This window comes from Trachemys scripta, chromosome 8 (genome assembly GCF_013100865.1).
Source record: "Trachemys scripta elegans isolate TJP31775 chromosome 8, CAS_Tse_1.0, whole genome shotgun sequence".
Lineage (NCBI taxonomy): Eukaryota > Metazoa > Chordata > Testudines > Emydidae > Trachemys > Trachemys scripta.
Genome location: NC_048305.1, coordinates 63980800 through 63994885, shown reverse-complemented (window position 1 = coordinate 63994885; position 14086 = coordinate 63980800). Strand labels below are relative to the sequence as shown.

The 14086-nt window shown below is 43.5% G+C and overlaps 1 protein-coding gene across 2 annotated transcripts in view; it reads right to left on the bottom strand.

Annotated features, from left to right (window-relative positions):
- CFH (complement factor H) overlaps window positions 1–14086 on the bottom strand; it is a 104058-nt gene that overhangs the window by 14206 nt on the left and 75766 nt on the right. For both annotated transcript variants that reach the window (XM_034779201.1, XM_034779200.1), the window contains 2 exons: window positions 12451–12627; window positions 4514–4690 (listed from right to left, as the gene is read on the bottom strand). In XM_034779201.1, coding sequence (XP_034635092.1) covers window positions 4514–4690; window positions 12451–12627 — 354 coding nt within the window. The remainder of the gene's footprint in view (window positions 1–4513; window positions 4691–12450; window positions 12628–14086) is intronic.

Here is a 14086-nt window from a genome sequence, read left to right as displayed (position 1 = left end):
CGTCAAAAGTGCTTAGAAGAGGTGGTTTGAGAGGTCACGGATTGGGGTGCTGACTGATTCCGTTTCTGAGCTCTGGTCCTCTTATGTTGCAGCTTGTAACTGTACTGAGATGGCTGGTTTTGAGGAGGTTGTGATCTGTGCTGTGACTGAGAGCTATATCTTCTCTTCGGTTCTGCAGTGTAGATTTCTGGGGAGTGTAATGTGACCTGGAATCCTTCAAGGTATGTAGAGAGGAATCTATCTTCTCTGTGAAGAGCTTGGGCCCTTCAAACTGGAGATCTTCTTTGGGCAACACAGAAAGTTGTAGCTAAGAAGCCTGCATCATTACCACTGTCATGGAGACTAAGCGAGCCACTATATCAGCTACGTCCAGTGCCATCTGTAGCACCATTCTGGCTATTAACTGACCCTCTCTGACAATGGCCTGAAAGTGCTCCTTTCGCATCTCAGGTAAATGTTCCAGAAACGCAGTGAGTTTCCCATAATTAATAAAATCATATTTGGCCATGACAGCTTGGTAATTCACGGCTCTAAACTGTAATGTCACCGACAAATATGCAATCCTTCCAATCCCGATCAGATGGGGTTGATTTGGCATGATGTTGCATGCCTCGTGCTTTAACTGCATCCATTAGATGGAGTTGGGTTGCGGATGTTGAAACAGGGCAGTATGCCTCTTTGGGAGTGTTGTAGTATTTTTTGTCAGCTCTCATGCTGGTTGTTGAAATGGAGGCTGGTGTCTGCCAGACAACTTTGGCAGGACCTAGAATCGGCTCATTAATTGGGAGGGCAATTCTGGATGAGGAGAAGGTGTGCAGAATATGCACCAGCTCGTGATGTGTATCTGCCACCTCCTGTAGGGGAATGTGCATCTCATCTGCCACCCTCTTGGTATGATCCAGAAAGTTTTAAAAATCATCACCTACTGATGGGGGGCGGGGGTCATACAGCCCCATCTGGTGGAGATGAGGAGAAGTTTGCTGGAGGAGTAGCGTCCCCTTCGAACCTTTCTTCCTGTTCTGCAAAAGCTTCTTCCTCCCCTGGCTCAGGAGCTCTGGACAACCAGGCTGTAGGAGATTGTGAGAGATACTGGACAGCTGTGACGTGTGGGATATCTACATCACCTAAAGATCCCAATATGGCCTTGGAGAGGGGGAAGGGCATGGGGGAAGTGGGGTTGCCCCAGGGGCCATGTACCACAATTGTGGGTCAGATCAATGGAGTTGAGAAGTCCCCTTGTATTGTGACAGCAGGCCAAGATGAGGAGCCAGGGAAATGATCTCCTCCTTGTCACTGTCAGACTTGTCACTGGGTAAGAGTGGCACTGAGTGGGGTATTGGTGATACATGGCCCGGAACCCAGAGCGATTCCGGGCACTGGGATGTGCTTGGTACCAGGGCCCTGGTATCAAGTAATGGGGATTGCTGTTCTCCCCCAGTTGTCAGGTCTCCAGGGTACCGGAGCTCATGTGATACCGTGGGCTCACTTGGTACCGGAGAGGATTGTCAGTGGTATGTTGTCAGTACCAATGGTTGAGAGGGTGTAGAGCACTCCCTAGATGGGAGTTTTTAGTGGAGGCCCCCTTCTGGGTACCGTGCTCCAGAGCTACCGGTGCCGTGGGTATCAAAGTGGTTGCACTGGGGAACCCCTCTGGCTGGCCAACCACTCAGAGTCCTTTTTATGAGCCTTTACAGGGGGAGTCTGCTGGTTTTTTACATGACTCTGTCCCCTTTAAAGTTAAAGGCTCGGGGATGATCTGGGGTTGGCACCGGAGTCCCCTGGAGACTGAAGTGTCTTCTCCATAAGGAGGAGTTTTAACTTCAGTTCCCAGTTCCTGCAATACCACAGCTTTAGCTGGTTGTATGGGATCGCTGGGACTCTCCCTGGCACCAGATACTCTTCTTCTCCTCTTTTTTTTTTTAAAGTGATTTTTTTTTAAAAGAGTGTCTTCTAAACACTCTGTGGGAGGGGAAGGATCACCCCCGACAGGAAAGGAAACAAACAAATTCTTTTTCTTTTTTTTTATCCCAATGGGATAAAAAAGAAACACTAACTATTAAGGAGAGCAAAACAAACAAAAACAACCACTACTTATGCTAATGATACAGATAAGGAAGGGACAACTGCTTGCTCCATTTGAGGACAAAGGAGGTTGAGAAGGAACTGAGGGGGGTTCACTCCTGCAGTGCTAGATTGCCTTGAGGCAGACCATGAGGGAGGAAGAGAATATGTGTGGGCTCAAGGGACACTGCTACCAACAATCTCCCATTAGAGGTGCAGAAGCACAGATGCACCTACAGTGGAGCACTTATAGGGACAGTATTCGAAGAACCACCACCAGTTTGTGAGGATTATCCTGAACCAACTCAGTCTGTATTCCTAGAGAGGTGGTTACCCTTTTCATAAATTCCTGGTACATTTTATAATTGTCTAGGTCGGGGGAAGATGATTCTGAAACAGGAGCCTCATCTGTAAATAATGAAGAAGTGTTGAGTGAAAGGATTAGTGTCAATCTGCTCTACTGTCTGTTGAACATCTATAACAGGAGGGTCAGAAACTGGAGGGATAATCTCCTTCAGCTGCTGGGTACACAGAATGGTAACAGTTAGAGAATGGCACTTTGATTGAGACCTAGCAGAATGCTGACTATGAGAAGATGACCTGGAGTCTAGAGAAACCCCTCGGATTCCAGAAAGTCCACTGCTGTACTTCATGCAGTACCATGCTCAACTCCAAAGGAAGCTATGTCTCAGTCTGCTCCTGTAAAAGTTATGCACAATGACCTGCACAATGAGGAATAAGGAGATGCTTAAGATCTCCTGTAATGAGATCCCAATATTTAGGATCCCACTTCTAGTCTGAAGAAGAGCCAGCATTGGAATGCCAAGCTGGCAAGGTACTGTGTGGAGCAGATGGGTTGTGGGACCTAAACTAACGTAAGATGGAGAGTACCAGAGGAAGCATCTGGGGCTTTCTTGATAAAGGGACCTGCTGGACAATAGAGCTTCAAGACTCTGGCACTACTTACAAAGGCTCAGTTCCCAATGACACTGAATATGTCAGTGCCAAGGAGGATGCCAGTACCATGCTTAGAGGAATAGGCAGAGCCTGGACATTGTTCTGCACTAATAGTAATCCAGCACCAACAGGCATAAAGTATCACTGGCTGATGCATACACCTCAGGTGTTGTAGATACCAAAACAGTAACATGCATTGCAGCAGAAGACTATGCTGTTGAAGGTCTCGGCCATAAAGTCTATGCTGTTGATGGTCTTGGTGTTGGAGTCGACAACTCTGCATTGATTGAATGTGGGAATATGGGGAAGAGCCTCACAGGACCTGGTTTAGCTCTAATCTCACTAGTGGTCTTCTTTGAAGAAGACGACAATGAAGACTATGATGACTTTTTCTGGTTGAAGAGGCTGAGCTGATGGATGACTTCTGCTCATTGCATGTTAGAGAATGATATCTTCTTTCTGACTCTTTTTGACATGGGGAGGCCACGGAGTCTGGCGGTGTGCTTAGAGAGTTGAATCTGAATCCCTGTATGACCAAGTGGCTGGGTTCCAAATGGGGACACAAAGCTGCTTCCACCAGGACATCTCAAAGTAAAACTGCCTTCAATTTCTTTGACTGGGTTTTAAACCCCCTACAAATAGGGTACTTATGCATAATGTGTCCTTCCCACTTCAAGCAGTGGGAGTGAGAATCTGTGACTGTCATAAATTTGCCACAATCAAACAGCACTTAAATCCCAAGGATTAAGACATGCCCTGGTATTGAAAAATAAAACTTGAAGAAGAACAAGCTAAAAACAAGAAAATATTTGAAAATGAGTACCACTATCTAAACTACAGCGATACTAAACCATTTACAATAAAAGAATGCTAAAAAGATTTCTAATGGGAAAGATGTGAGATGCTCACACTGTCCATCTATGGGTGGCAAGGAGGAACTGAGAGAGTTAGGGCAGTTTTGACCATTTATGCCCTTAGCTAGAAGCATGAGTGTGCAGGAAAAGTGCATGTACCACCTCGACAAGTACCACTATAGGAATATGTTCTCTGGCTTCGATGAACTAGTGCACACACAACCAAAGTGGAATGGACAGGTGCAAGCACTTCAAGACGCAGGGACTATAGTGGATCACAAATTGAATGAGTCAAAAGTGTGATGCTGTTGTGGAAAGGGCAAATGTCATTCTGGGAAGTATTAATAGGAATGTCATATGTAAAACAAGAAAGGTAAATGTTCCACCCTAACTACTGTCTATATAGTTAGAAAGTTAAGTCCCAAAACAGGTTACTTTGGGATGCTGTATAATCCCCATCATTGGAGGTTTTAAAAACAGGTTACCTGTCAGGGATTATCTAGGTATACTTAATCCTGCCTCAATGCAGAGGGATGGACTAGACGACTTCTCAAGTTCTTTTCCAGTCCTATGATTGTATGCTCCCAGCTCACCAAAGTGCACCTGGTCTTACTTGTTTTAATTAAAATACAAAAACCTACCTTTGCAAATTGGTGGTTGGGACCATTCTCCATCTTCGCAAATTACATAATTTAATTCCATACTTTCAAATCCTTCCTGACATTTATATTGCACTCTATCACCAGGCAGATACCTTCCCTCCCTATTATTTACAATATCAGCATTGGTAACTTCAGGTGGAGCGCTACATGTTGCATCTGAAAAGGGAGAGAGACAAATAAACATACTAGTAGTGAAACTCTATTAATGTAGTATCTTATTTTCATGAAATATGTTATGTTCCATCAAAAAGTGCACTTACATAAATGGAGGTGTGCTGTTATTGACATGAAATGGGACCGTATAGATCATTGTTGCAACCAAAGTCCTGTAGTGGCACCAAATCTTGTATGAAGGGAGTCAAATAGGGTGTCTAAGACAAGGTTATGGTTTGCTGGTTATGGTTATGCTATCTGTATATGTGTATCATTTTTGTAGTTGAAGTTATTAATATTGGCTCTATACTGTCTGTATTTCAAATTTCTGCTATGCTTTTGGATGACACCCCAGACAAGTTGGTGTCAGCTCTGAGTAGCCTGCTTGATGGCCCATTAAGGACCATCAGCTATACAATTGACCCATTGAGAGAAGGCAGATACTCCTTGTAACTCTGCAAAATATGCAGGGACTTGCCTATGTGACTCCAGACTCCATTTTGCTGTAATTTTCCACAGTAAGGACAAAGAGGTGTTCTTACACCTGGAAAAGACTATAAAAGGCTGATGCCTCATCTCCATCTTGTCTTCAATCCTGCTTCTTACCTCTGGAAGGACTTTGCTACAAATGGGAGCTCTACACAAAGGACTGATGACCCATCCCAGCTGTGGATGTACTCCAGAGACTTGATTTGAACCTGCAGTTTATTCCATCACTACTACAAGCCTGAACCAAGAACTTTGCCATTACTGTATGTAATTGATTCCATTTAACCAATTCTAGCTCTCATCTATATCTTTTTCCTTTTATGAATAAACCTTTAGATTTTAGATTCTAAAGGATTGGCAACAGCATGATTTGTGGGTAAGATCTAATTTGTATATTGATCTGGCTCTGGGGCTTGGTCCTTTGGGATTGAGAGAACCTTTTTTCTTTTACTGGGGTATTGGTTTTCATAACCATTTGTCCCCATAACGAGTGGCACTGGTGGTGATACTGGGAAACTGGAGTGTCTAAGGGAATTGTTTGTGTGACTTGTGGTTAGCCCGTGGGGTGAGACCAAAGTCCTCTTTGTCTGGCTGGTTTGGTTTGCCTTATAGGTGGAAAAACCCCAGCCTTGGGCTGTTACTGCTCTGTTTTAAGCAATTTGTCCTGAATTGGCACTCTCAGTTGGGTCCCACCAGAACCAGCATAGTTACAGGAGGTTATTTACTTGTAATTGAAGCTCTTTGAGATTTGCACATGTGGGGTATTGTGCTGCCTAATTATGCTTAATGGTTGAACCTTCTCCAAGCAGCATCTGTTAAAGCGTTTATGCACACTTCTTCTATCCCTTTCCTCTCTGTCTCTGAACATTCTGAGGATGAAGCAATATAATGGGTCATGGGCACACTCTATCACCTCAGTTCCTTTCACTGCCAACCCAGAGATACAGCGCAAAAGGACCCTGAGAAAGAGGGGAAAGTGGATGCGATGTGTGAATATGAATAGCCATTTTAAAAAACTCTGTTTTACAAGTAAATAACCTTCATTTCTTCTTCCAGTGGCTCTGCATATCCCCACTTATGAGTAGTTTGAAAACCAATGAGGAAAATAAACTGGAGGACATCACAGAGCACTGCTCTACCAAATCTAGTATCTGCCCTAGAAGCCTAATTGAGAACATAATAATTAGTAAAAGTGTGCACAGAAGTCCACGTTGCAACTTTGCCAATTGAAAGAAAAGGGACTTGCTTAAGGCAAGCAAAAGGCTCTACCACAGCTCTGGTGGAATGAGATCAAAGTATCCGAGGTACAAGAATTTGTTAACATGTAACATTCAACAATTCATTATTTAATCATTCTAGAAATAGTCTAGAGAGACAAAGTCTGATGCATGAAACTTTTAACATAAAACACGAATAACCTAGATTATTTTCAAAACCTTTTTTGTTCTATTTAAAGAATATGCAAGAGCTCTTCTTGAATCCAAAGTACATAAAACAGATTTCCCCTTCTTTGTATGTGGCCCGGGAAAAATGTCAGGAAATTAATTGTCTGATTTATGTGAAATTCAGAAAGTCATTTTGACAAAAACCTGGGATCAAGTCTACGAATCACCGTATCTTTATGAAAAGACTTAAAGGGGGAATCAGCCATCAAGGCATTTAATTCACTCACCCTTCTGGCTGGTGACATGACAATAATGAATGCTGCCTTAAGATATCAAAAATAAAAAAAATACTCAGCCAAGGGTTCAATTTTCTCTCACTGATGGTGAAGGGGGAATTGAACTGGACTCCTAAGAGGATAACTGCTCTGACTGACCACCACCACAAGTCCAGAAGGCAGGCTGACTAGTGTTAGAACACTGTTCAGATTTGGCCTGTATACTTGAGACATCCAATGCTGCATTGGCCTTATTTTAAGATGCACAAATGGAGTCATACAAGTAGTCATGACCATGAGACCCAGGAATAAAATTATTTTCTAAGTTTGACATATTTTATGTTTAAAATATATTGTGCTATTTAAAAAAAAATCTGTTCTCTGGTAAGAAGATTTTTCACTGCTGCTGTGTGCACTAAGGAGCACATGAATAAAATTATGTGAGTTAGGTAGAGATTTGACTTTTTGACATTCAGATGTAGCCCCACGTTTCAACAGCTAATCATCCAAATATGTAAACAAAAAATATCCTGTTTTCTCAAATGTGATGCTACCACAGAGAGACCTTTGATAAATACTCTTGGTGCTGTGGATTGGCCAAATGCAAACACCTTGTATGGGAAATGGCATCCTGACACCAAGAAATGAAAATACTTTCAATTGCTCTGTCAGATAGAAATATGAAAATATTTGTCCTTTAAATCGAGTTGCAAACCAATCCATAGCTGAAAGCGAAGGCATTATGGAAGCCAGAGTTAACATATGGAACCAAAACATCCAAATGTACTTGTTCAGATTTCTGAAATCTAAAATTGGATGAAACCTCCCAGTCTTTTTTCTGCATGTGAAAGTATCTTTAATAAAACCCCTGGTCCCTCTGCTGTTCAGATACCTTATTGGCAGCACATATAAGCAGTAATTTCTACACTTCTGAAAGTAGCAGAGCCTTGTGAAAAAGTTCCCTGGAAAGGGATGATAGGGGGACTTGAAGGGGTTAGTTTCTCTAACTGAATGGCATAGCCCTTCTCTCTAATTTCTTTGACCCATTTATTTAATGTATTAAGCCTTCATTTGCTGATAAGATGGGTTAGCCTTTCTCCATAAGAGGAAGGGATGAGTCATTGCAATTTCATTTGCTACTCTTGATCATCACATCAAAGCGGAAACCTGGTGTTCAACGAAGATGACAGGGAGAAAGCAGATTATTTTGATTTAGGCCTCAATTTGAAAGACCTCTTCTTGTGTTACCTCTGGAAAAATGTAGTCCGCTGGTGTCGTTGCTGACATCTTTGATTTGATGAGAAATAAGCCAAAGAAGATTGTGGATAATAATGTCTCTGATTATGGAAAGAAGGGGTAGAAAATATACTCTTAATAGAATAAATCAAACACAAAGAGCAGGCTGTCATTCATGGCTCCTTCAGGTTTCCCTGCAACTCATCCGTCTTTTTACTTAAAGGACCATCTCTTTCGAAGGGGAGTTCCTCTACCTTTATTCTAGTATTGAGAGCCAGAGTAAAAAAGCAAACCTAAGCATGTGTCCTCAGAGTAACTTCAGAAGCCAATGCTCTGGCAGAAGAGTCTGAAGCATTAAAGAAGGCCCTGAGTATGGGCTTTGCTACATTTCGATCCTCTATTAGGATTTCATTTGGCAAATTCTGTTTATCATCTGGCAAATCCTGCAGAAACAATGCTATCTTTTCCCATAGGTGGAATTGATAGCAGGCCATAACTTCTTGATAGCTTTCCACCCTAATACTAAGAAAGGAAGAAGAAAACACCTTTCTCCCCAATGAATCAATATTTTCCCCCCAGTCATCAGGAGTGAAATATGCTAGTCCAGACCTCAAACTGCTAATGGTAGTAGCCACCACCAGGGAATTAGATACATGATGTGTGTGAAAATATGAAAACACCTCATCCTGATTATCTTATACAATTTGACTTTCTTCTTAGAAATAAGCTGGCAAGGGGCAGAAGTGAGGTGGCAAAGTTTGCAGATGATACTAAACTGCTCAAGATAGTTAAGACCAAAGCAGACTGTGAAGAACTTCAAAAAGATCTCACAAAACTAAGTGATTGGGCAACAAAATGGCAAATGAAATTGAATGTGGATAAATGTAAAGTAATGCACATTGTGTGACAAAGTTCCTCCTCTATCTTGGTGGGTCCTGCGCTTATTGGTGGATTTTCTTGCCTCAGAGATTCATCATGTGGGTTAGGGAACAGCCCAGAGACCTTTCCCTCTGGAAGAACCCACAGTCCAGGTCAATTGGGAGGTTTGGGGGGGAACCCGGGCCCACCCTCTACTCCGGGTTCCAGCCCAGGGCCCTGTGGACTGCAGCTGTCTATAGTGCCTCCTGTAACAGCTGCATGACAGCTACAACTCCCTGGGCTACTTCCCCATGGCCTCCTCCAAACACCTTCCTTATTCTCACCACAGGACCTTCCTCCTGGTGTCTGATAATGCTTGTGCTCCTCAGTCCTCCAGCAGCACACCCTCTCCCTCTCCCTCTCAGCTCCTTGCACCTCTTGCTCCCAGCTCCTCACACTCTCACCACAAACTGAAGTGAGCGCCTTTTTAAAACCCAGGTGCCCTGATTAGCCTGCCTTAATTGATTCTAGCAGCTTCTTCTTAATTGGCTCCAGGTGTCCTAATTAGCCTGCCTGCCTTAACTGGTTCTAGCAGGTTCCTGATTACTCTAGTGCAGCCCCTTCTCTGGTCACTCAGGGAATAGAAAACTACTCATCCAGTGACCAGTATATTTGCCCTCTACCAGACTCCTGTACCCCACTCGTCTGGGTCTGTCACAATTGGAAAAAATAACCCCAAGTATACATACAATATGATGGGGGCTAATTTAGCTACAATAAGTCAGGAAAAAGATCTTGGAGTCATCGTGGATAGTTCTCTGAAGATGTCCACACAGTGTGTAGAGACGGTCAAAAAAGCAAACAGGATGTTAGGAATCATTAAAAAGGGGATGGAGAATAAGACTGAGAATATATTATTGCCCTTATATAAATCGATGGTACACCCACATCTCGAATACTGAATACAGATGTGGTCTCCTCATCTCAAAAAAGATATACTGGCACTAGAAAAGGTTCAGAAAAGGGCAACTAAAATGATTAGGGGTTTGGAACTGGTCCCATATGAGGAGAGAGTAAAGAGGCTAGGACTCTTCAGCTTGGAAAAGAGGAGACTAAGGGGGGATATGATAGATGTATATAAAATCATGAGTGATGTGGAGAAAGTAGATAAGGAAAAGTTATTTACTTATTCCCATAATACAAGAACTAGGGGTCCCCAAATGAAATTAAAAGGCAGCAGGTTTAAAACAAATACAAGGAAATTCTTCTTCACGCAGTGCACAGTCAACTTGTGGAACTCATTACCTGAGGAGGTTGTGAAGGCAAAGACTATAACAGCGTTTAAAAGAGAACTGGATAAATTCATGGTGGTTAAGTCCATAAATGGCTATTAGCCAGGATGGGTAAGGAATGGTGTCCCTAGCCTCTGTTTGTCAGAGGGTGGAGATGGATGGCAGGAGAGAGATCACTTGATCATTGCCTGTTAGGTTCACTCCCCTCTGGGGCACCTGGCATTGGCCACTGTCGGTAGATAGGATACTGGGCTAGATGGACCTTTAGTCTGACCTGGTACGGCCATTCTTATGTTCTTATGTAAGTGGAACAAATAATCTTAGCAGGCTGCAGCAAAACATTAAGAATTGGTAGTGACATCCTACTCTTGGAGGTGGCACCAAGAGCTTCCTCCAAACACTAGAGGGTAGGTTTCTTCCATGGCTATGGAATATAAGTTCAACATGGACATCATGTGATCCATCTGGTCATGAAACTCCGCTGCCATGAGAAGGGGAAGAGGTAGAATTCTCCCCGATATTTTTCTCATCTAGCGACAAATCAGAAGAGTAGTCTGTGTCAGCATGTTTTTATTTAAAAAGAGGAGTTATCTCCTCATCTTCTTCAGACAGAGTATCAGGCAGGAGACAGAGTATCTGTCTGAGATGCAGATAGATCCATTGTAACTAGAGGCAAGGATTCTCTGCAGCCAGATCCTGTATAGATGAATCATCATATCTCCATCCATATGGAGAACAGCTATAAAGTTACAGCATCAGCACTCAATAAGGCCATAGAGCCTAGAGCTGCCAGTATCCACAGCAACTTATATTCAGAACATATCCTCAGGAGGAGGCACAAACTGGGAAGAAACAGTTCTCTTTATTCTTCCTCTATCTTCATATAAATAATGGAATTGATTTTGGATGTGTGATGGAGTGTAATGGAGACAGCAATGGACCTGGAGGGTGGAGAGAAATAAATGGAGAGAGCTGTTTGTGGATACCATGTAGGAGGCTGAGGAGGAGAAGGAGGTAGAGATGGATCAAGAGAGAAACTAATAATCTCTGCCTTTCTTTTTTAGATGAAGATGACCCAAACCTTGGAATTGGTGAAGAGTGCCTTTCTCAAGACCCTTTGTTTCTCACTTAGGCTACATCTACACTACAGGGGGGAGTTGATTTAAGATACGCAAATTCAGCTACGTGAATAGCGTAGCTGAATTCGACGTATCGCAGCCGACTTACCCCGCTGTGAGGACAGCAGCAAAATCGACCTCTGCGGCTTCCTGTCGACGGCGCTTACTCCCACCTCCGCTGGTGGAGTAAGAGCGTCGATCCCCGAGAGGTCGATTTCTACCCGCCGATTCAGGCGGGTAGTGTAGACCTAGCCTAAGATCTGAAGAGTGTTTATAGCTGAATGATTGTACATCAGCCACTGAAGTAAAAGTCCTCTTTGGATCCAAAGAAGGACCTGAAATTGGAGCAGGTGTCAAAGCCAGAGTGGAAAACCTGGATGGCACAACATCTGGTGAAATACTCAGATCTGCTCACTTGGTCCTTGAAGTTGAAATTAGAACTGGCCTGTATTTCAGAGCCAGAGCCATAGAGGCCCTGTCAGAATCAGACAGATCTGAAAACTCTGATCTACGGGATCTGGCACTGCTCACAGTGGCCGTCTTCTCCCTTACCACCTTCTTCAGAATTGACACAGTCAGGGCTGATAACATGGCTCTTGATGCTGTAATAAGCAGTCTGTCTTTCTCCATCAGCAATGCCTTTAAATCCCTGAGTGCTTGAGTAGCAGGACCCGGAGTTGGATGCGAAGATGGCTCTGATTTCCAGACAAAACACTCATTGACGTAATGACTTAAAGGAGAGAAAAGACTGCTGAACTGAGCTCTGTATACTGACAAGTACATCCTGTGAATTGTAATATATTAAAAGGGCAGAGAGTGAGCACACATTTTATATTTTTTAAATGTATTTTAAATTAATATTTTTAGCAGCTTGGAAAAAAGATTTATTGTTCTACTATTTCCCCCCCCTTTTGGCAAACACTGATTCCTCCCAATCCCCTCTGTATTTGAAATTATCAGTGCATGATTTGTCTACTTATTGTTTCTGCATCAGCATTCTGTAGTCTATTCTATCTGTCTGACCCATCCAGGTGGTCCCTGAGTGTCCATAATAATAATAAGAAATGAGTAACTAGATTCTATAAAGTTAGATCAAATTACTCACTGTACCTTCACATACAGGTTGTGTGGACCACTTTCCTGCTTTACACGTAACATCTGATGATCCACTGATGGTAAAACCAGGATGGCATTGATAACGTACTGTTTCACCAGGCTCATAACTTTTCTTCACTCTGCCTTCAGTCTGAGCATTGATAATATTTGGAACATCTGTACATGGCATTTCTGAAAAGACACACACACACAAGATTAAAATGAGTGTAACCCCCCCACAAGCCACCTTTTTTAGTTAAGTCCTTTGTTTCTCTTTATATGGATACCTAATTTTAAATCAAGGTTGCAACCAGAACCTAAACACATGCACTAAGTTGTTGGTCGGCAATGAAACTTGCAACATGAGCACTGTTAAAAATCTATCAGAAAATTAAATAAACACCAGCCCTAAATACACTAGGAGTTCAGTTACTAATGAAATTTAGTTTGTGCCTCTGTCTGAGACCAATAATTGCAGCTGTTCCTCTTCTTCTGGACACCTCATGCAGTGGTGTGTCTGCTTCCTTCAACAGAACTTTGATGAAAATACATCTGTCCATGTAGGAACTTGATATGGCCCCTGTCACTATAATATGAAAGTGCCTCACAACTATTAATGGATTTATCCTCACAACCCCACTATCAAATAGGGAATACTATTATCCTCATTTTACAGATGGGAAGCTGAGACACAGAGTTAAAAAGACTTGCCCAAGACTATAAAGGGAGTTTGTGCATTAGAACCAGGAACTGAATGAAGACCTCCTGAGTCCTAGTTGGGAGCTTTTAAAAACTAAAACTACTCAAAACAAACAAAAAACAACCAATTAACCAAAAATCCTGAAGCAGTCACACAGTCAGAAGCTTTCTAAAGACCCTCAGCAAGAAAAATAAGCTTTTACAGCAATTTGAACAAATATACGTGTAAGCAGAGTCTGAATAAGCTCTCCCCTGACATCTAGTGGTGAGCTGTGGAAAAAGACTTCAGAAGCTGATCTCGTTTGCATGGACACACCTTCCCTGCCTAGGTACTCAGCATGATGGGATTGCTTGCCCAAATGATCACTTGTGGCTGGTGCTGGATCCCCAGTCTCCTTGTTTTGGGGAAGCAGTAATAAAGGGTTATCCTCCTTGTTGTGTGAACCGAGGGCAGCAGAACTATACCTGGCATACCCCATACCAGGGGGTGGTGTGCAGTGGTGAGCTGAAGCCGGTTCGCACCAGTTCGCAAGAACTGGTTGTTAAATTTAGAAGCTGGTGTAGAACTGGTTACTAAAGGGGGGGTGGGTGGGCAAACTCCGATCCGTGGGCCACATCTGGCCCGTGGGACCCTCCTGCCCGGCTGAGCTCCCAGTTGGAGAGGCTCCCCTGGCCCCTCCCCCGCTTCCGCCCCTCCCCCCCCTCACAGAGCCCCAGTGTGCCACGCTGCTGGCGCCAGCGCTCTGGGCAGCTCTGCAGCTCCTGCCACTTTGAGTAGCATGGTTAGGGGGTGGGGCTGTGAGCCCCAGAGGCCACGCGGCATCCTTACACAGCAGCATGGTAAGGGGTCCAGGCTGGGTTTGAGAGAGGGGTTGGATAAGGGGCAGGGAGCGGTTGGAGGAGGCAGAGGCTCTTGGGGGACAGTCAGGGGATGGGAACGGGGGGGGGGGGG